General features: G+C 39.6%; 2 protein-coding genes across 8 annotated transcripts in view; both read left to right on the top strand.

Moving 5' to 3' along the window:
• The window catches only part of LOC143905942 (zwei Ig domain protein zig-8), a 128,092-nt gene extending 115,075 nt beyond the window's left edge, over positions 1–13,017 (top strand). For all 7 annotated transcript variants that reach the window (XM_077421618.1, XM_077421624.1, XM_077421622.1 and 4 more), the window contains 2 exons: positions 970–1,109; positions 8,316–13,017. In XM_077421618.1, the coding sequence (XP_077277744.1) occupies positions 970–1,109; positions 8,316–8,413 (238 nt within the window). In that variant the 3' untranslated portion in view covers positions 8,414–13,017. The remainder of the gene's footprint in view (positions 1–969; positions 1,110–8,315) is intronic.
• Positions 13,018–14,242: 1,225 nt separating this feature from the next.
• Positions 14,243–21,067, top strand: LOC143905937 (cilia-and flagella-associated protein 96). Its single transcript, XM_077421613.1, is given in 4 exon segments — positions 14,243–18,093; positions 18,096–18,323; positions 18,762–19,038; positions 20,389–21,067. Coding segments are annotated over 4 exon segments (996 nt in total). The 5' UTR covers positions 14,243–17,988; the 3' UTR covers positions 20,775–21,067.
• The last annotated feature ends 2,868 nt before the right edge of the window (positions 21,068–23,935 follow it).

Below are 23,935 nucleotides of genomic sequence, written 5' to 3'. Positions count from 1 at the left end.
TGTGTCTATAAATTAACCAACTCGGATATTTATATATTAAATCAGCACGCTTATTTTAATATTTACCAATTAAACTTATATTTTAAACTGTATTTACATTTATATATACACTGTGCGCCCGTGCTATCCACACAACAAGCCTGATCTCTCTTTAATTATTTCTATTTATTATACATGCATATGAATATTCTCAAAGCGATAAATAGATCTGAGGCGTAAATTATATTTCACAGGCGTACATATAACTTTATGAGATACGTTTTTATATACGTTTCAGATAAGCTTTTTCTACGGGGAGAGATTTGCGTCGTATAATTTTTTAGGGGTTACACGGAGAGGGTGGTTATTTTGTTTGTCTGCACTGGTGGTTGCGAACTGCGGAGCGAATCTGTTTACTACCCAGTGTTGCGGCGTTGTGTTAAAAAAAAGTTTTTCGTCCGCACAGAAAGAAAGATGATAAATTTCTGAATATAAACTTTGCCCTCGGTTTCATATTCCTTCCTTCGCAAGCTCTTCAAGGCCATTGTTGTTGCCACGTGCTATAGCCATTAATTTATTGTCGTCTGTCGTCAGCTGCGACATTACTTTTCAACGCTGCCAAATTATGTGTGAATATAATTTAATATACGAAGTAAAAAAATTTAATTAATTAAATGAAATGTAAAGATAGGAAAAGATTGCGTTCAGCTTTGCATATATTTTGTTTTGATCATCTTTTTGCAAATTCCATCGCTCGTTCTATTTCTTTCTCGTACAAAACCGTTTCGAAAAAATTCTAAAAAAAGCACCAATTTTTTATTTTGTTATATACTTCGTTTACATTTCACTATATTTCGTTATATTTCTCCCTTGAAAAACCGCGTCGAAAAAATTCCAAAAGAATGTTTGTTCTTCATTTCGCGAAATGTGCGCAATAAACGATACCGTTGTCAAGGCTCATCAGACGGAGCATTCTGCTTTCTGTTCCAGCGTCAAGACGGACATGGGTGCAGCCGGTGCGGTGTCTAGGCTCTACATCGCCAATGCGAATAAAAAGGACAGCGGGAACTATAGCTGCGCTCTGGCGAACGTAGCAGCAGTCACGATGGTGTCCGTCCACGTGCTAAACGGTACGCTTCCGCTATGAATATTTTCGTATTTCTACGCGCGTTTCCATACATCGGTGACGCAACGCGAGAGAGAGCGAGAGAGAGAGAGAGAGAGAGAGAGAGAGAGAGAGAGAGAGAGAGAGAGATGAGAGAGGTAGGGATTGAGTAGAGAGATAGCGGATTAGCTGATCATATCTAGTCTATATAGAGATAGATCTCTCGTCTCTAGCATCTCTCTAGCTATCTCTCTAGTTCTCCTGTTCTTATTGTACATATTTATAATTAGAAATATCCACATCCATGGCATCTGTTAACTTTTTCCCCGAGAAATATACTTTACGGATGTAAACGGAAAAAGCTGTTAGCTATTTTACGTAAAATTTTACGAGTAGAGAAATTAAAATCACAGCGGGAAAGTTCGGTGTGTTTCTCCGGTGCGAGAAAACCATTGTTTACGCGCGGTTCGAGCGCCTCGGGCGATAATTCGTGTGTGCGCTGCGCGTTCTCTTATAATTGTGTATCAGAGAGAGAGTTCAGCCTGCATCCAAGCAATCAGCCATACTCGAAATCACGGTTAAAGAATCAGTCATCTGCTCGCTACCGATAACGGCGTGGGGAGGTCTGCGACGCCTATCGATATAATTTTCCACCCCTTTGCACGGTCGATAATTGATTTTCCACGGCTTTTCAACGGCGCCAATGCCTATTACCGGTCTCCCTTTTCTTTCCTTCGCCGCCTCCCATTTCTCCGGCTTGCCGCCCTCGTCCGCCTCACGCTCCAAGAGGTCGGTCGCTCGGTCGCGCTTTCTTCTCTCTGCACATCTTCTTGCGCCAATCGATCGTGTAGGAATACAAAGCTGTGATTTCATCGGGGTAAATAACCGGCGCCGGACGCGATCGAGACGGAGGCGCTGTCGTTGACGGGTCGCTCGATCGCTCTTCGTGATTTTCACTTGGGTCTCCATTTCCGTTTTGTCAACGAGTTTCTTGCGCCAAATGACATTCTTGACTGTATTAATAGAAAATAGTCCGACTGTCACGATGCAGAGGAGAAAGATTGAGAATAGAACTCATATATTGAAGTCATTAAGAGATGCTACTAAATGCTGTTTTTATTCTTATGCCGTCTCGCCCGTACTTATTCATACCCTTTTTGTTACTCGTTCGTGGGTAACTTGCGCTGTTTCGTGTGTCCCGCCGACTGCCGTCTAATACTGGCGCATGGCGTATTCATAGAAAAGTTCGTTGAGAATATTCAGGTTGACCCATTTCTTTCTTCAGCAAGCCGAGCTGTCGCAAGACTCTTCTTCCTTTTATAATCCTCTTCATTCTCGCGGCATAGTCAAATTAGCGTTTAAAATGAACATTATTTCTGTAGTGTGCTTAATTCTTATGCTTATAATTTTGTTATGAAAGCAATGTAAAGGGAGGGAAAGTTTTATTGCGAGAAAACGGAGTAGAATTATATTATCGTGTCGATAGATATAGTTCATTCATATTCAAAGTTACAAATGGCTGTGTATAATTTTAATGGAAAGTAGATACAAATACGATCATTTTTACGATGGAATTAGCATGGATAAATATTGATGCGATTTCGTTCGAGTTAATCGAATTCGATTAAATGACTGAATGCATGATTGTACTAATTTATCGATATACGGATCTCTCCGCGTAATCCAAAAAAAATGCCTCGGATATATTTAGCTCGATCTGTTTTTCTGTTTTCGGCAAGCAATTTTCAGAGTATTTCTCCCCCGCGTTTTTGATCTACTGCCGGATATGGCGCGGGTTCTCGCTGTTTTCTCCCTGGTGCTTCTCTCTTTTATCTTTCGATGACGTAAACCACGAAACTTTCGTATCACGACGAAATAGCACGTAAGTCGAGTCGATGACGCGTGCTCTTGTGGGAAATGCCGCTAAACACAGGCTCTATAGTGGCGGATGGGCGGGCGATGCCACTGCGAGGCGGTCGATACTGTGCGGGGTTTGAGGGGAGAACGTCTTTCGAACTTATGGCAAAGAAGCTCAACGAGTTTTCACGGCGGGTTTTCGTGCTCGGGGCAGAGCGGCTCAGAGACGCCGCATCTATATAGGTGATGTGCATTATTTACGGCGGATTACCTTAAGTCGGCCCAATACGAGAGTTCGATCTTCTTCCGGTAAAGTTTGACGAGAGAGCTGCACTCAAGAAAATGCTTGCTGGCGACACACGGTTCCGGTATAATCTGCGGTTCTGGCACCTTTTCGGCAAACGATGTTAATAACATCAGCCTTCTATCTACTCCATTTTGCTGCGAAAGCTGGATCGGGAAGTTATGGATTACGAGACGCTCGCGAGTGTTATGTCAGGCGCTTCATTTAAATTCGCGTGCACGCGCCCTTTGGCACTTGCTCTTTGGCAAACGTACTTTCGGCAGTTATATTCTCTAGCCAAACGCGTTCGATCAATGCCAGCTACGACGAAATTCTTAACTATGCTCCTCCCCCGTACAGAAACATATATTGCCGGCAAAACAAGCGTCTTACTACCTATCTCGCGATACGAGGTATATGAGCCAGGTGAAGTTAGAGTTAAGCCACCATCGCGATGAGTACGCGGAATGCGCAAGTCGGAGAGTTATTACCGCGGGTGTTGTGTGCCAGTAACTACAAGAGCGATCATAATACTGGAAGTAATGCGAATTTGCTTGACAAGTAGTCGGACGCTCGAGGCTTGCATTCAAAAGTAGTTTGCCGTGGCGAGAGGAGTCGATCCACGTTTCTGAAATTTCGTGCAGTTCTATATGCATCGCGAAATGTTTCGTACTTCCGCGGCTCGTCTATCCGTTTATGCATGCGATTTTGCCGCTAATGATGTCCGTCGGACTGGGCAATTTGCGAAACGGGGATTGTGGTCATCTTTGATCATCGTGACACGAGCCGCATTCTAATGCCCTGATCAATCGAGGATCGAGTCTTTGCGCCCCGTGCTTCGCATGAAATGACTACCAAATTCCAAATGTTCCCTCTTTACCAGTAATAGCTATATAATGGAAGCTTACAGCCATTTTTGGCTACAGTAAGTTATATTGCGTATATATACATCTCTATGTGCCAGATAAAATAAATATTCGAGATATTACAGTCATCTTATATATTATTCGCGCGAAACAGACAGAATATAACGTTACAGTTTAAGTGTCGTAATATTTAATATTTAAATAAACTTTAAAGTTCTTCAGTTTAGTATGCAAATTTAAACCGCATTTGTGTTGGCGCTGAGAGGATGCGCGCTGGGTATAACAGTTATATAACAAACAAATGAAAGCCGCTGCCTCTGACGTAGAAATCTACGAAAATGAAAAAGAGAACGCAATAATTTTGGTTATTCTTTTTCAGCAAAAAAAGGGTGACGTAGTTATACACCTTTCTCATTGTTTCTTTCCAATTAATGTACCCCTTTAACGATATAATGGAAGACCTCTTTACAATTAATTATTCTCGAGATATGCTCGTGATTATTAATTAAGTGCAAGCCGGACTTGGAGATGAAACACCATTACCTCGGTACTATCTCATCGTGTTCGCCTGAAGGGCTTTCTCGCACGACACCTCTTTCTTCCTCTACTTCTACTTGATCTCTTACTTTGTGATCTTTTTTACTTTCGTTCTCTTCTCATAGAAAATTAACGTCGATAAGGCTGTATTCCGAATAAGATAACTATATCCTCTAGCATAAGCACGCTTCGCTTTGTAGAATAAAAAAATTTTTAATGATAGAAAAATTCACGTAAAAAGACAGGAGAGTTATAAGACGGTGAGACACTATTAGAAAAATAGAAATAAATGTGAAACGATAGAATATGGCCAACGGATTGACCGGATAAAAGTGATCGATGAAAAAAGCTTGAGAAGCGCACGAGTGGCGGACCGTTCGCTTTCGAAAGCGAGTAGTTCTTGGCCTAGTTAATGCCTACGAGGAGACAAGTGACTCGGAGTTGAAGCGGTAGTTGGTCGGTTGGTCCTGGCGTATGTATGTGCGTTTTTGTGTGTACGTGCGTACGTGTGTAGAAGCGGGAGTAGAGAGAGGTTATTTCGCGGGATGTCACGCCCTGCCCATTAATAATCGTAGCCGCAGGCTCCAGGAGGACTACACGTCGACCCGCCTCTATCCTTCCTATGACACGGAAGTCTGCCTTTGCCTCTTCGGCATCACTGCGCTCCGTCTGACTCCCCCCCTCTCTCTCTCTGTCTCTGTCTCTGTCTCTGTCTCCTCATCTCCGCATCCTTACGTCGTCGACGTAAGGCCGGGCGTGAGGAGTTTGCAAAGCTCTCGTCGCAAGATGTAGTTAACAGGCCCGCTCGTTCGCTCGCGCGCGCGCTGCCATGTATAATACGCAGAAGGAAATCTCCGGAGGGCGCTTGACAGCTCATTTCACATCCGCCTTTTTCCACCGTGGCGATTCTTTAAGTCCCGACTCGAGCCACCCTCCCGGAGACCGTTGGAAGACAGAAGAAACTGATATCTCTCCGAGTCGCCGAGTGTGTGATTGATCGCGCGCGCGGTTACGTAGAATATTATACAATTCTCGAGTCGGTGGCGCGAATTAAAATTTACGCCCCGTCCCCGAGAGCCGAGATAGCGAAACGGCATCAATTAATTTTACTCTACCCGAGTAAAAGGTTGTTGCGATTCGAAATTGAATTTAGTTCGTCGACCTAGCTCCTCTCGAAATCTGAGCAGATATGTTCACGTCCGAAATAACGGGAACATCAAACAAAGTCCCGTGTGTGATCGGCTTTGGTAAATTTATGAAGGTCCGAATATCATATTGAGCAAAGTACTTGGACGATGGTGCAACGTGATTAGTGAAGTCAATGAAATTATGCCGAATTTGCACGCTACATTATACGTGGTATTGTGTATATGTATGCGTGCGGCATACGAGTGGTCGGCCGATTAATTCGTAATTAAGCAGAGGTCGAATAGCGAAATACTCTGCATAATCCGTGTCAAATGAATAGATTTTCGCCGATTATAGATATAAACTACTATAAATATCCTACATAATTTAAAATTTATTCGTATCTTACTAAATATATTTCGTTATTTTTGAAAACTGAAATCAACTTGTATATGAAATTGAATATTTTCTTCTAACGGTTAAAAATATAGTCCAATTGCGCTTTGCCGCATTAACAAAACATTTTCCATATAAGACGAGACATAAAACGAGACGAAATATCTTAGTCAGTGAGAATTCAGACGATTCAATTAACGAGACGAAAATCCGGGATTAAGGGCCGGTTTACCGGCGAGAGGCGCGTAAACAGAGTTGTAAATTTTTCTCCTCCGGGGAGAGCGTTTAATTGAATCTTGGGAAGAGATCGTATGACCAGTCGTTAAAACTTGCTACGCGGATAGCATGTTTTTGACTTCGGAAAAAACTTCGGAATCGATTGTGCCGAACGTTCGATTGTGCCAAGGAAGCGAAGATGAATTATAGAGTTAATTATGGAGTTAGTAGAGGGCAGAGAGAAAGAAATAACATGCGCGATAGCGAATCGATTAATACGGTTGTCAAATTCCGTAATGTGATTTAGTTGTCAAATATACGTGCCTTTGGCACTGTAACCACATAAAGCAATATAATATTACACGTTATAATATCAAGTGTATCAAAACATGTATTATTATCATAATTGTATTCATAATTAAACATAGTTACAACTGTATCGTCGGACTGCTGTAGCGCGGAATTGCAGAGAAATTTGCTGCGCGTATACCGTGTGCTGCACGCATGTGGAATACCGTAAAATCTAGATTCTAGAATATGTTATCAATTGGAATATATGAAGCTTAAGATTAATACATATTAGCTTCTTTTGATTATAAATCATATCATTGGCTAAGGCTAAGGTAAAGCAAACGCGGGATAATTCTTTTTCAAACACGTCACGTTTCTTTTATATCTGATAAAAGAGAATGTTTTTCCCGCGATTGCGACAAACGGTTTCGATCAGCCATTTACGAAATTCGTGCAAACCGCAATTCTTGTCACTTTTAAATGCGACAGCCTGCCGTGAGATTGCGTCGCATTTGATATTTTACCACGGATTTTATGGATGACCGATTCCCGTTTATATTTTGAATTTTTGAACAATTCAAAAGCCAAATACTGGGCATTGGCAATCAATGTGTGTGTACCAATCTTTCGGCTTTTATCACGGCACCCATATGACAGAACAAATAAAAGGATTGAAATGTTATTCCATTTGGAACGTTACGGAATATGTTTCCGCTTGTTATAGCGGAGAATAGATTGCTTACAATGTATATATAAAGTACAAGTATTCTTATATTTTTTCAGTCTAATTACTTTTAACCGTTAATTACCAGACGTATTTTTGGACGCGGGACGATTTATTATTCGAGTCTCCTTACGTTTTCCTTGCATTCTTAATAAATCGAAACACTTATAACTAAACGAATATGAATATACATATACATTAAGGCATAGCAAAGCAGGCCAAAAGCAGAGGTAATAAAATTTCAACGATATTAGCGGAGGCCAATAATTTCAAGACACGAAAATAAAGACGGGAATGTGTGTAATTTAGAGACAGATAGAGGAAACGAACAAATGAAACGTTGTAATAACAAGACATTTATCGATTAGGTCGAAGTAGAAATATTACTCTCTGTTATTAGCGGAGATTTCACACGTACAATTCATGTACCTCTTTTAAAACCTTTTCTTTTTTGTTTTTTTTAGAAATCTCTCCTGTCTTTATTAAATTTTAAACTGAGAATATACAGTTTGTTTTCTTTATTCAAAAGATGAAACTATTACCTTAACTAACTGTTATCATAGAATATAACGAATTGTGTTGTTTTATTTGAAGGATGCTGATTTAAATAACGTAAATTTTGCCAACGCTCAGTATTCAGTCTCTCGTAAGCCGCAATTCGCATGAAATATAATACTAGTTAGAATACGTGGGTTGGAAAAATGATGGCGGACTTTAATCTGCCCACGTTCTGCTCGTGATGCAATATCGGAGCTACGGGCGACGGATTTTTCGTAAACATTTTAAATATTTTTGAAAAAAAATTCGAGACCTCTGCGGTCTCCTCCTGAAATTTGATATACTTCCCACCGCAAATGGAAATATGAATGAAGGAAGGAGAATGGATTACAGAACGCGTTAAATTAATGACGTTTACCTTGCCTTTTGTTGCAGGAGAGAACCCAGCTGCCATGCAACACGGCGGTACTACGGCCCCGAGGGCGACCTTTATTTTGACCGTTGTGATATCACTATCATCGCTCTTAAGGTGACCGTGATGACCCCGGTGCATTTTGGACCTACGATCCGAATGGTGCTAATTTTTTCTCTTTTCCCATGGAGACCCCGCGCGCCCGGAAGATCCTCTCGAAACGGACGGAAACTTTGGGGCATTAGGCCCTCCTCCGCTCCCTTTCGAGCGTGCACGCCGCACACGCGATATTGCCGCGAATTACATAGAACGGATATAGATATTCTCGCGCGAGACGCAAATACGACGGTGTGTGTACGTATACGCGGCAACGCGACGACGGAGATATCATCCCGAATCCGTTTCGATCGTGGACTTTAACTTTTGGACAAGTAGCTTTACACTGTGAAGCGCAACCGCGTCTCGCAGTTTCGTCGCACGACGCGCGAGACGGCGTATATCAGTTTCCACGGAGCATTTTCGAGCATCTCTCGAGAAACTTGACTAATCGCTTCCAGCGGCGATCAATGCGGGATTTTAGGTAAGAGAAGGACGAATAGCGCTCGCCGTGCGCTCAGAAGCGCACGCTGTGAATTTCAGGAAGAGAGATAGAAACTTATACGTCTCTCCCTCGCGTGTTTGAGCTCTTGGTATACTAACGTGTTGACGCTGCATTGTTGATGCGTATACGTTATTTACACGTCCGCAATGTTCAAACGCGGATACGTTAATTAAGAGAATTCCGTTCGTGTGACATGTAATGCCCGACTCTATGGCATACGTTCGTGCTGATTGTGCTGAAAAAATATAGCCAAGCGATGATTCGATCGATTGCGATCGAAGACGTCCTCGTTTTATTGTGTTTTATCTTTATATCGTAAAGAATTTTAAGATATATAGGTAAATATATATTTTGTTTATTATTGATTTAAATGCGAATTAAATTCAGGGATGTATCGTTCCCGCATTAATTTTAATATATCATTTTTCGGAGGGTGTAACAACGAAAAACTGTCTATTGATCGAAAGAAACGAATCTTGCGAGGGTAAATGCGTTATAAAATTCGAAGATTTTTGAAATGTATATATATATATATATATATATATATATATACTTATATATATATATATTTATTGAATTTATATTCTGTTTGTGTAAATTGTTATGTATTTTTAGAATGAGATTGTTTATAAGATTTTTCAAACGACACCGTCCAAAGAACTCGGTACTGTTGACTGCTGTGACTATAAGTTCGAATGATCTTTTCTGTTGACCGATTTCAGCAGTTATACAATATTATATCTCTCTGTGCTGCTCGCAGAGTAATAAAAATATTTTCATTCGTTTAGCACCAAAATTTTTGATAGCTTCGAACTAACTCCACGTATATCTACATATCATCATCTACATTTTTATTTTACGTTGTAAAATGCAAATTTTTAAACAAATCAAAACTTATCCACTTACAAAATTAACAGATAATTGGAATTTACGTTGTAATTTTGCAAAAAAAAATTACGCTATTAATGAAAAATTGCTGAAACAAAACATCGATTTTATCCACATAATGTTATATTGTTGTTCGATTTTATCTAGATAAAATATGGAAGCAATATTTTCGAGGCTCGCAATGGTTCAAAGAAATCGACGCCTTTGTCGAGCATAAAACAACGATTGCGATGCATCGACGTTGTTCAGTGGTAGTTTTCGTGCTCGTGGCGCGAAAAATACACGATGAACGTGGCCGATGAGGATCTATTCATCGTTCGTAATTCGCTCAAAACGCCTGACGTTGACGAACATCAAATAAAATCCGTTAGTTATCAAAAGATTACATAATCGTCGCGGGTGTAATAAATGTTATTTGTGAAAATTTGACACGGCCATTTTTCTTTTCCAGCTAGTTGTTGAGTATATTTTTATCTACCCTACGAATTGCTACGATTGAACGATTCGAAAAGTTCTAATGCTTTTTACATTTGTATATTGTGACACTTTTTATTTCGCAATATATTCTTTAGAAAATGTAGAGAGGAATGTATACATTTCTATATAAAATTTCTTTTTATATATAAAACTATTAAAATATTATTTGGATTACTAGATTTCGAAACAAATTTTTTGTTTTTATTTGATTTTATATTACAATAACACTTAAATTTTTTCAAACGCAGATAATAATTTATCAGTCAACTTAACGACAAAAAGCGGGACAAAATTATTTTTATATACATATTACGGAAGATCTATGCAATTTTATAGGAATATAATAGACAAAAGATATTAAATTGATTCGTATGAAATAGTACTAAAGTTTAATGAAACACAACTGGGGAAGCAATAAACGAACAGATGTAAGCTAAATTCAGAAACTTTAAGTGAAATCTCAAATAACATTTGCATTTTCGTAAACACAAAAACACATGCAAATAACATTTGCATTTTCGAAATTTTATAACGCTCGCACGCTATATAGCGGTGGCAAGTATACGAATTGCATGAGGGATGTAATGCAGATCGCTCGGGCGGCGGAATTGTAATGCGCGGGATCGGAACGTGTGTGGCGCCGTTAAAAGCGCGACAAGTCGGACAAGGATCGATCGGGCAACAAATTACCGATCGCGCCGATGGAAAATGAACCGTTTTAAGCAGCCCCCCTCTGGCCTGACAATGACGTACGGTTAGTTTGGCGTAAATCAGTAGTTTCTACTCTCGCGGCAATGCTCTCGTTCGCCGGCTGTAATGTGATAATTTAACAGAGGCATTATTGCACGAGCAGGTGCAAAATATTTCAACGAGGCGCGTGCGGCCGCGCGCGCGATCCGTTACGCAAAAGCCACATCCGCGCGTAACCCAGCGCCCGCGATAAATTTAATTATTATTTCGAGCGAGAGGTAGTAGCCAGAATCCAAAGCGAGTATCGGGATGCATTGAATCGTAACGACGGTCCGAACGTTTCGCGGGAACAAACTTTCCATTCAGTTGTGCATGTCTGCCTCCCCCGCGCGGTCGTCTCTCTCACTCCCTCGTCCCGTGTATAGCTCTTCAATTTATCGTCGGCTTCTTTCGTCGCCGCGCCGTTCCGCTATCTCTTTAATGGAAGTTTCGAGACGACTGAGTCGTCTGTTCTATTCGCCCTGTTTCTACGCGGCGTTCGCGACGGTCTTAAATCCGCGTGAGCCCAATTATGCGAATTAACGTCAAAGCGTGCAAACTACGACTGACAGTTTTATAACTACGTCGGTGACGCAAACGTAGATTTTACACGCGAACTATTCGCTGTCGCTCGCCGACAGGCACAACGCGACCGAATGTCATCAGTTTCGATTGTTTGCTCGTTCCACGTTTGCTATAGCGCACGGAATTCATTTTCGAAGAATATAAGAGAAAGCTTTTAACTGCAATATCGTCGCAGCAAACATCATTTATTCTTAGAAAATATTTACGGTCTATTAAGAATATTTTTTTTATTCCATTTCTCGTTTAACTATTTTAGTAAGTAACCATTTTAGTAATTATTAATTATTAAGTATAACTGTGGTATTAAGTTCAAGACCAATTACCTTGTATTAAAATTTCCACCCAAACGAGCCCCGAAGATATTGCATGATATTGAAGTATTGATAATAATACAATGAGATAATGGACTATGGACATTACATTTCTATTGGTGAAACATCGGATAAGATTTCCGTTGTTAAAAGTTATTGTTTAAATAAATCACATATTAATACAAGATATATATATGTGTAACGATTAAAAACATTTATTCCAAAGATATATCGCTTATTTACCGAATATTACGTAGGTTTAATTTGTGAATATATAACTCGTAGGTTTTGATATCAAAGCGAATTTTTATACGCTTATCTGGCACACACCCCGCCTTTTAATAATCTTCGCTCAGAACAATTCTGGCGTTTGGCCTCGCTAATCTTCGAGAGATTATCTCTAATTAAAAGTGGCCCTCCGGAATACAAGCACAGTTTTGTTTTTAATATTTTCCCTTTGGTTTTTTTTTTCCCTCGCCCAGCCCAGTATGGCTAGCCATTGTTCACTGTTCCGCGACGATTATACCTTCCGCGCGAAAGTCTTCTGGATAATATCGTACGTGGGCGTTGTGTGTATACACGTCTGTGCGCAGGGGCGCGAGATTGCGAGCGAAATAATCTACGTGTGTTCGATAATGTAATTCGAAATTAGAAGTTAAACCGCGGGCAGAGCTGTATAATTTCTGAACGGTGCGAAGGACGTGCGAAAGTGTGCATGGTGTATGTACCGCCGCGTCATGCCGCGCGTGAATTCGCACGCGCGCATGAACGTGTTCTCCAATATATTCTATCATCATTAATCATATTTCATCCCCATGCATCCATACTAATATATCCACGATAATGGTTAAAGCAAGTCTGTAAGCACATCTGTACGTTATTGGTACTACTATATCATTATTAATGCGATTAAAGCGAACAAACTCACGATGCCCAGTCCATCAGCAAATGCAGAGAGAGAGAGAGAGAGAGAGAGAGAGAGAGAGAGAGAGAGAGAGAGAGAGAGAGAGAGAGAGAGAGAGAGTGACAGAGAGAGTGTGAGAGAGAAATAGAAAACTCATTCAATGTCGGTATTCACTGTTCATTATTTATAAAGACTCGAACGCAGGATACAATAAAATGTATAGTACTTAATCACCGAGTATTTACTCATTCCTCCTTCTCGTCACGGCGATACCGTTTTTCACAAAATAATTAAAGGGGGTGTTGTGTATATATGTTCTGCGTCCCGGCATTGAAATAGCTAATTGGCTCCGAGTTTTTTCCGTCGTGCGCATTAATTCCGTTACGAAAAATTTGATGAACTTTTATTAATTTAAATTATATGTCCGTGGACTCGCGCGCTAGAGAAAGGAGAAAAAAAAACCGTCACCGGGAGAGCATTACTTAGTATCCATTACGAAGAGATACCCGCATTAATTCAACTCTATTGCATTCTTTATAGCCACTTTATTTCTTCGAAAAGAGAAACTGCTCGCGACGCAGGACGAGAGATGACCTTTTTAATGATTGTCCTTGGCATGATTACGGAAATTGATATACCATGCCCGGAATGCGATCGCTCGTGTAATCTGTATCGATATTCGTTCTATCATTTATGATACATTCCTTCCGTATTCGCCCCAAAAGAGTGAAACGATTATTCCCTTCGACGTGTTGGTTGAGAAGACTTATTCGAGGGTTTTATGGCGGTCTGGGGAAGCGACACAATGATAAACTCACTGGGCGAGTCGAGCTATACGATAAAAGCCGCCGGAAGAGGCTTCGTTGGAGCACCGAGTGCCGGGCGAAAAATTGAAAAAAACGAAGCCCGCGCGAGAGCTGGCAGAAAAAAGAACACACACTCTCCCATTGCCATACTCCGGGCAGACTGGGTGCGTTAAGCGCCGCGGTTTTTAATAGCTCCCTTTTCAGCAATACACCGTCCTGGAAAAATAACTAAATCAGAATGTTGGCACTGACGTTTGCTGTGCGAATGAGAGAAAGAGAGAAAGAGAGAGGGAGGGAGGGAGGAGGGGAGGTTGGGAGGGGGGAGAGAAAGAGAGAGAGAGACAAGTACGGACAGATGTAAAGTATATTCTTGTGACGTAAATGATGTGGTGTGCAACATCGCGCATGAGTGTGTTTCGAATAGTTATTTTGTTGCCCATAATTTATTTTCGCGCAACCGTCGCGACGTACCCTTTCTCTCTCTTCCTTTCCTTTATATTGAAGAATATTGTAGGATGTAAGCAATACACCCGGCGCGGTATTGAAATAGGCTAATAAATAATCGTTAAGAAACAATCGACTTTAAATTCATGAAAAACATAATCAGCTAAAAATTCATTAAAATTCTCTCGAACGATGTCGTTGCAAAAATAAGAAAAGACAGCGCAATTATATGTAAATTAATCACAACTTATAGAGACACGTAATACCGTTAAACACGTACGTTTCCCCTTTGTGCAACGTTTGTGCGCACTATCCTTGATTAAGGGAAGTACAGGGAAATATCACCGTATACGTTGTGATGCCAGGTATTTCTAAAACAACGCCGGTGAAACAAACCGTTTTATTTCGGGGCTAGCTCTCGACCGTGGCTGTTGCGTACTTCCCCGTGCCTCCATTGTGTCGTACACCGCTCGCATGAGCAGCGTTTCTCTTTTTGCGAGGTGGCAGAGCAGAGAAAGACATAAACCCTTTGTCATAATTTCGTATACTGCCGCGGCACGTAGCGGGATGCGCGACACGTGGAATCTTCTGGCGCATACCGTTGGTGAGCCATGCATCATCTCGACGCAGTCAAGTTGCGGATGCTCGAAAAAAAGGACACAGAGACAGTGCGCTAGTATACGGTTGCCCATAAAAATCACGCCGCCCAAACATTTTGGGTTACGATTGTTCTTCCGCTAAATATACATCGCCGTACCGCGGGGTAATATTGATGGATTAATAATCCCGTTTTGTGCATTAAAAAAAAAACGACGTTTTGTCGAAGATGTCCGCGAGATGCGAAGTGTCATATCAGAGAAGCGTCTACATATGGGACTTCAGAATGATGATGAGGCGGACAATAACCAATGCAAGAACGATTCACGGCTTACGTTACGTCAGTACGCATCGTGTGCAGATACATGGTGTATGTACATACAGGGGCTTACGTACATACAAAGCTAAATGCGTATTGGCAGTCACCGCGTTGCCTGTCGGCTTTGTGTACGTACCATTACAATGTATGTGGCTTGGCCAGGTCAACACGCCGACAGAGAACGTCCATTACTTCATCAAACCCTGGCCATCGTCGACAGATCCGTCCACCGCCAATTTGCCAACAATCGCGACACTCAGTCAAAGTATAAACAGTTTGGCTCTTTGACCACGGCAAGTGGGACGGCTTCCACGCAAGGATACGCAGTTCAACACCACATGCAAGTGATTTAATTTTAGATAACGTGCACGTCCTCTTTTGCTAATTATTTCATAAAGGGTAACGCGAGTACACGCTGCGCATTGCGGTTGACGTAATAATGAAAAGGGCAAATTTTAAATGCGTACATGTAAGAATTTAACGTTTGATGTGATGCGTGTCACTTTTCTAATTGTAATCTTAATACCAAATTAGAAAACGGTATCGCGATATAGCGATACGAAGATCTATTCGTACCTGCCTTCGGGCATTGGATATTGTTGCAGCTTGTTGATTCGTATCTCTTACAGAAATGAGAATATAGAAAGACGATGCGGTCGCTGGCTCGGACGTCCGGCGAACCTTTGGCTTAATTGTAGCGTTTAATCGCGACGGGCGGGTCCCTCGATTAATTATTTAAACCCCCTTAGGCTAAAGTTGAATTAATGGATGTGGCTCCGCAATGCTACCGCGGTATCGATAATTCTGCAATTCTGTGAGACCCCTATTAGACCGTCGGGTGCCAGGAACACGTGCCGAATATAGATATAACTCGTTTGTACATCTCATGTTTACGATTGCGCTATTATTGCCGTTGCTATTGACGGCTTGTTTTCTCGGAGAGCAAACCTTTCGGAGAAACGGATAACACAGGATTAAATTAATCGAAGTTCGACGGATTTTCTGAAAATGTTTCTCTTAAATCGTCTTCAACTGGGACGATAACATGGTTTACTTTTACGATTTTTTTCTGTAATCCTTTTGAATACACCGCATGATTTAAAAATAGCGGATATGGTTATTTTTCGCGTCAACTTTTCCTTCGCTAATGGGATTGCATCAAGACGATACCGACCCTTCGAATAGTCGATATCGTTTGACATTTTCCAATTTCGACTCCCGTCAAAGTATAGAAGGTAATAACCAAAAATGTTCACGATTTTCAGGGCAGTTTGGAAAAGGTGACGACCGGGCGCAAAATATCACGACATTACAGAACAGCGACATCCGCGCGCGTGTCCTAGATACTTCAATTATTTGCTCTTTGCATAGTAAAAAACTTTAGTCAGCTTTATAATTATAAATTGCGGGGAACGGGACAATATTTTTGTCAACAGTAATGGATTTATATCTGATTCATGATTCTTAAAAAAAAAAAAAAAAAAAAATTATGCGCGCGTTACTGTTCGAACATTACGAGGAATATCCGGTGATCAAGGAACAAAGCACTATCATGATTTCCTCGCGGTGTCGGGGACGCAGCGATTCGAAGCGATTCGAACTGAGCTGAGCGAGCCAATCGTTCTCCTTCCATTTGCAAATTAAACGGTCACGTTCTTGATTTCAATTCTACAGAAGGCGATTCCCCTGAGTTTCCAATGTAACTTGTCTTAAACTCGGGCGACCAGACGTTTAATCTTAATCGATCTACCGCCTTATCGCGCGGCCGATGTATATCAACATTTTTCCATTTCCACCGCTGACATCTCCATCGACTTTCCCACCACTTTCGCCTCTATCTCGTTCATCCCTGCCGTCCTTCCTCCTTTTATCCGCGCGTTCCTTTTCTATATTCTACCATTCTCACCCGTTATTCCGGCCGTCAATTTCTTTCCGATCCTTCTCGCCCCCGTTTTTCCGTTTTACCGCTTTCCCCACACAGCCTTGGCTCTGCTACGATTTCTTACAGATTCCGCAACTACTCCCGCTCGAAAACGCGGGCCTCCCGGCCCTTTAGCCGCCTCGAAGTCTTATCTTAATGGCTTGCCTTGGCAATCGAAAGTTTAGTTATTATCGCGGCCGTTGTCGCCCCGCTTCGCGAACTGTACGCTGGATCCGCGCGGAAGCATTTTAGGTGGGTAGATAGAGAGACCGTGGAAATTATCGGTTTGACACGTACGCATGACTATTACGGGCGAAGACAAACTCGGTCTTTTACGGCGAGAACTTACAGACGCACGATCGTCAGCAACTCGGATCACTTGAAATGAGAAAAAAACGTTAGCAAGATCATTCCAATTCTTTTTCTTTGGTGTGATTCGAGCAGAAGACGGTCAGAAGTAAACTACGAACTTTCAGTCGATTGTAACTTTGAATTGATTGCGTCGTTGTAATTATCAGTTTTCGCGTTTACTTCAAGGGACACGCCTGCCCTTTATCAGGGACAGCGTTTCAAGTTTCAATGATCTTTCCATCGTTCACATCGTTAATGAGACCAGACCGTACACAATTATAATTGCTTCTCTCGCGAATGTGCCACTCCTTCAGTATTTAGTCTCTCCAAACAGGCAGTAATGAAATGTTCCCAGTGTTACCGCAACGAGAATATACCGTAGATCTGCCGGTACTAACGTCGACTCATTAAGAACGTCTCATTACTGGCGGTAACCGGGTCAATTACTCATAAGTTCACTCTTAACGTTCAAGACGTCCTATGTGATCCTATGCGATTCTCATGGTATGCATTATACATTTAATTGCTATTATGTTCGACGTATTTCTGGAAAAAATATATATAAAATTGTGGCCAAAATGCAATTTTGAAGCTATTTCCTCTATTAATAAGTTCTGTTATCTTTCTTTTGATAAACGAAGATCGCGTGCGTGTTTCGCATAAAACTGTCTTCATTATGAAATGACTGAAATGACAAAGTTTTAGGTTACTATATTTGAAAAAAGAACAATGCGGAAGTTAGAGTTATCAAAAAAGGTAAAACATGAGTAAGAAACGTGCAATAAATATTGCGCTTGTTGGTCGCCACTACGGAAAAATTGATATCGAACGAGTGGGTAATGCATATGAAATCGAGCGATAAAAGTGCCTACGTGTGTTTCGAGGATTTCCACAGACAAAGCCTTTTCAGGTTTCTTCAGCGATCCACCACCGGGTCCCTTCGACGTTTATCGAGAACCCGTAAAATTTCGTGAAGATGTTGCCAAAGGGCGCCAGATTCTCGGTGCACCTCCTAATCAATTATTCGAAAAGAAGTATGAGCGAATTTTTGAAGGCGAGGCACTCACGGAGCAGTGGCGCGACGAGGCGAAGCAACGGGTATGTATTTATAATAATATGAGAAACTACGGCAAATCGATATACTTGATCATTTATTGAAAATAAAACGCTGAGGAACTGAAAGTTCGTGCGTAGGGGGTCTGTTACTGTGTCAATTAAGATTTAAACTTTAATTAAATCCCTGTCAGAGGAATTTATACCCTTCCTTGGAGAATATCGTTTAATAAAGTTTAATTATAATTTTTTAAGTGTGCGCTGATCTAGCCGAAACTGTCCAATTAATCAGTTGCACTTGATTAAGTAACCCGTAGAATACGTTGTCAAATTTTTCTCGTTCATTTCACTTTCATCTTGTATTTGTTTAACTATATATTAATTTAATTTGCTTATCGTATTCGGTTTTTGCTTACAAGGAAAAGAATCTTTATTATAGCTTTGATATACATCGAGTAAAATTTTACGATGCATACATTTCAGATAAAAGATGAGAAAAGGAAGATTGGCGGTCGCATGTTACCGACATCTCCATCGAAGAAGCACTCGACGCCCGGAGACTGGTATGGATGCTTCGCTAAATCTTCTTACTTCAGTCCGCAGTTGAAAGTGGAAGCGAGAAAAAAGACGCCGGTTCCACCTAATATGAAGATCAAGCCCAATCCGCTTGGTGGCCCAGGATACGCGGATATTTGCTTGAGTCCTTATCCATCGTACTCTCACGAGCCTTACGATCGCGTCGGAAGAGTAGTTGGTAAAAGTAAGTGCATCTTCGTTATATACCGCTTTCGATCTGATCTCCACTTCCTTGAACAACCATCGATAAATTCGAATGCAATAATTTTTTTAGTGAGAATGCATAAATTTTTTAGCGATACGCTGGGAATGGATGCCTTTGAGATATGCTTCAAAAAAGTTAAACGTTTTTACGTTTTCACATATTGGAAACAGAGCAAGGTCTTGCTCATTCGTAACCTTGATAAAGATATTTATGTTAGAACGAGTTTATTTCGATGTTGAGTTGAATATAATGAGAACAGGCGAATCACGCGTGTATTCGCACCATCGTCGAGCAAAATTCTTTCTCTATTTTCTTATTTTACATCGCACGCATTATAAGGCACTTCAAAATCTATAATTCTTTCACGAAATATTCTTTACGAAATATTTTACGGATCGAGAAACTTAATCCAGCCGTATATATACACCTCATTTTCGTTCTGAACATTTTTCGTCTCTTGTCCCTTTTTATTTATACAATTTCTTGGTTGTGATTGTTTTGTGATTTTTTAAAAGAATTATATATAAATTAAAAGTATTTTTTAAATTAAAACAACAATTTTTAGATAATTTATATATATATATATATATATATATATATATATATAAAACGGCAGCGAATATCACTAGTGTGTTTATTTATAGTAACAACATGAAATTTTTCTGCCAATTTTTATACAGCCAATAAAAATGCCAATAAAAATTATTTGATAAAGTTTTATCGTTTTTTTGAACTTTTCTTTAATTATCTTACATATATGTATACGTATAGGTATAATGTACGTACATTGTACAACGTAACATGAGAGAATTCCCCCAATTACAGTAAAAATATAATAATGAGGGACTGGAACATAAACGTAGATTGGATTTTTTTCAGAACACTTCCTTCGTTTTACATGGTAGCACGTAATTAATTATAGTGTTATCGTAAAAAAGAATTACGCTGGCTTTTGAGGGAAACGCATTTTTAACTCTTACGTAAAATACCTTGGAAAAAGCGTTCGGTAGCAATTAAATAAAATCTCAATTAGTATCATAAATGTTTGAAATTCTTCTCACAGGGAATTTCTTAGGAGGCCATCGCGTTAAAAGCTTCTTGTAGATTTTCTGTAGAATTGGAAATTTCTCTCAACTTAGTCTTATGTACAAAGATTCTTACGGAAGATTTTTAATAAATCTATGCAAATTATATATGCGCGTGTTAATTTTCGAACAGTTTTATGCGTTTAGCAAAATATTCGCGTTTTTCTAATTGTCGCGTTTACAGTTCTTTCCTTTTTTGTTTCATTTATATTCTAAATGTAAATCATCACTTTGGGTGGAACAGAAGTGGTGTCTGAAGGCCGATTCTTGACGACTAGTGCGCCGTTGGATTATTTCCCCCCCAATCCTTACGGGGATGAGGAACCAGGGCCCACTTATGTCCGTCCGGTCGAGATTGCGAGGAAGACACTCGGTACGGCGCGATTCTACATCCCTTTCCCCAAGAAACCCGGCGGAAGTCACGATGGTTGCTTCAGCAAGTTTCCAGAGTACACGGGCGATCCTTATGTTAAAGCTAAGGGTAGAGCTGCCGCTCAGCCCAAGTTTATAAGCGGCGGGCCATTTCTACGGTCGAAATATACGAACAGTATTATCGCGCAGATAACGAAAATATCGTGCAACGCTCGAAATTATTCGGAATATCGGGAACGAGCGTATCCTACGCACTGAGACAATCTTTTTTAATTGCACGGAAATTGAATTCTCTCAAACTTCTCTTTTTTTTTTCACTATTAGGAAGAAATTTTCTTCCGTAATTATCAGTCGTATACGGAAGTTAATTAAAAATAACTAGATTTGATATTACTCTCTTTATCTTTTATTCACGATGCTGTATGTACAGTCATTGCGTTTGTACAATATCGTTTAAGTAAATTACTTATAAACAAATTAAGAATAAGAAAGAACAAATCAAATAATAATGATGCTGAATTTGTGCATATTTATTAAATTGACTTTAAAAATTCAAATTGACAAACTTAGATTTCATTCTAATTTTTATTCCGTAGAACTTATCGGAAGGCTTTGAATATATTTCTATTTTATCGCGTCCGCAATGCACATGCAATTTTGTATTAGAGGAGCCATCACCTTCTGCTATCGCGCTTCCGTCCCTACGATGTTGAGTCGATAAATCGCTTTTCAGCAATGGCCAGTGGCCAAAGTACAGCTGCAACAACATTCAAACGCGCGGGTAGCCGAGCTCTTTCAAAGCGAATCGCCTTGACGCGTTCGATCTTACGGCTCTGATGAAATTCTAACGAATGTTCTACCATCGTCGGAGTCCACTCTCGGCAATCAGCCATTAAATAATTCCAATAAGCATCACGTGTGTCCCGCACGACAAGACCATTAAGGTCGACAGCCGATAGAAATCGCAGAAAAGACTGGAAGAAAGAAAACAAAGGATGCACTTCGTGTTTGGTTAGGGATAAGCAAGAGCGCGTAATTAAAACGGGATGTTTTACTTGCCGCGACTAAAGAAAACATTTCTTTTTCTTGACAAGGCTAATATTAACATTTGGCCAAACTAGGCTAAATCAACGTGTATAGGTAATATCATATTTTGGATACATTGTCATTCTTGAATGTGATGGGTGCATTTTATATAATAAGTTGTCAGCGCGCAAAGAACGCCTTCCCACAGAGAAGGAAAAAGTCATCGCGTGCAGCAAGCTTTAGGAAGTTTATTATTTTATATAAAAATTAGAATACATAAAAGGCGTTTCAATTATAGCTTACGATATATACTTCCGCAACGAAGACAAGACGGATGGTGAATTTTTCTGGCAAATGAACTTGGTATCTTAAATAAGTGTCTTGCGCGAAGTCTCTCGCGCGCCGCCACGTCAGGCGGTGCTACGTATAGAAATGCAATAAGCGTTTCTGCCTCTGAAAAATTTCTCGTGGAGCACGTGGCAGACAAGAAATGGCAGCGGGTGGGTATGATACCATTAGATTTATTTCGCGGTTGAAGCCGACCATTTCTCCGTGCCGTGTCGTTGCGCCGGTATTAAACATTCCAGGCATTGCGATGCCTCTCCAATACTCACTGGGTCTACGTTGAAACCTAGGAGCATTGTACAAGACTCGGCTCGAAGCAGTACAACTACGTCCACGCGATATGTACATCGATATATGAGTATACGTATATATATATATAGTACATATAGTATATACACTTATTATATATATACACACATATATACAACTTCGTGCTCATCGGTATGCGCAATTTTTGAGACACTTGGGACAGTCTCAAAAGAGGATTGTAAAGAAAACGTTTCTCTGTTTCACACGCAAGCTATATACAACTTGCAACAGCCTAACAAATTGAAAATTTTTCTCTCTTCGTGAGGAACTCGAAATTATTTGAATTTTTTTAAAAATAGTACCTATTATATTATATAATTTTTTTATAATATGTAAAGGACATTAATGCCCATTTTCACCAACGTTGTTTAACTTGAATCTTAATTCAATTCACTCTTTATCTTTTTCTAACAGTCTCCCTTAGAAACAGACAAAGAGTGAATTGAACTAAGGTCCAAGTTAAACGACGTTGGTGAAAACGGGCGTAAGACAAATTAAATGTATTACCAGAAATGCCACTTTTATTGATATTTAGTATAAAATTTGAAACATTAACTTAAAATAAATACAACAACATATTTTAAACACCAATTAATAATATTCAAGATCTTCGAGGAAAGATAATTACATGTTATGCAGCTTTAAATCCAAATATATTATCATAGCTCTGTTAAACATGTAAATAAAGAGCAGAACTTTGTATTGTAGAAGACATGCAATTTAAATATTTGTTTATATAAATTACAATCTTTCTTTATTGTTATAAAGAAAATTAGCATTTCCTGTGCGTTGAATTCGTTTTAATGTTTCTTGCAATATTATTAAAAAAATTATATAATGTTAAAAAATCAAAATAATTTTGTTTTTTTATAAAAAATAAAAAAAAAGATTTTTTAGATTACAAGTTATAACAGAAAAAAATAGATATTTTGTTACAATGAACAACCTGTATAGACACATACATATGTATATTGTATGTATTGTATATATGTATACGTACATGTTTACGAAAAAGAAACGTCGGAAAACGAGGCGCATTAGCTGAATCAGGCAAAACGTGTGGCTTATATTTGCGTGTGAATGTAGAGAATCCAATCTGAAACCGTAATAATGTTATGTATAATAATAAAAAAGTAATAAATAATTAATCAACATCAAAATAATGAATCAAATATGTTGGATACTGTGTATCTTGATGTAATACTTTTTACTTGCGGTGAATTACATTAATTACGTCAACATTACTTTTAAAATCAGGATTACAGAAAATATTCGTTTCTGCTTTTAACGTCGATAATTACTTTCTCGTGACAATAACTGCAGATACTCCACAAAGTATTCAACAGTTTCTTAACAGGCACAAATTGCAGATTGCATTAACAAATTGCGCGTATCAGCATTTCTCAGCAAGCTTCATTTAATTATTGTCGGAAGTGAATGGATAATTATACCGCCGTCGTTTGATTATGTGTTATTAAGATCTTATCATTAAGAGGTCAACGAGATTAAAACAATGCTCTTCTTTCCGTGCACGAAGTCTGGCAGACATCTTTATCTCGGTGTCCGCTGAGGAAATACGGGAAACGTGATTTGATTTAGTGTAGAGAAAAGTCGTCGTATGTACAATTCGTACACACCGTGATTCTTATTTCTACATGGAAACACACACACACACACACACACATACATATATATATATATATATATGTATATATTTGTTTACATATATATATATATAT

The sequence above is a fragment of the Temnothorax americanus genome, unplaced genomic scaffold (genome assembly GCF_048541705.1).
Source record: "Temnothorax americanus isolate GAGA-0224 unplaced genomic scaffold, ASM4854170v1 Scaffold7, whole genome shotgun sequence".
Taxonomy (NCBI): Eukaryota; Metazoa; Arthropoda; class Insecta; order Hymenoptera; family Formicidae; genus Temnothorax; species Temnothorax americanus.
The sequence above is the reverse complement of the archived record's forward strand: the minus strand, read 5'-3'. Positions and strand labels throughout refer to the sequence as shown.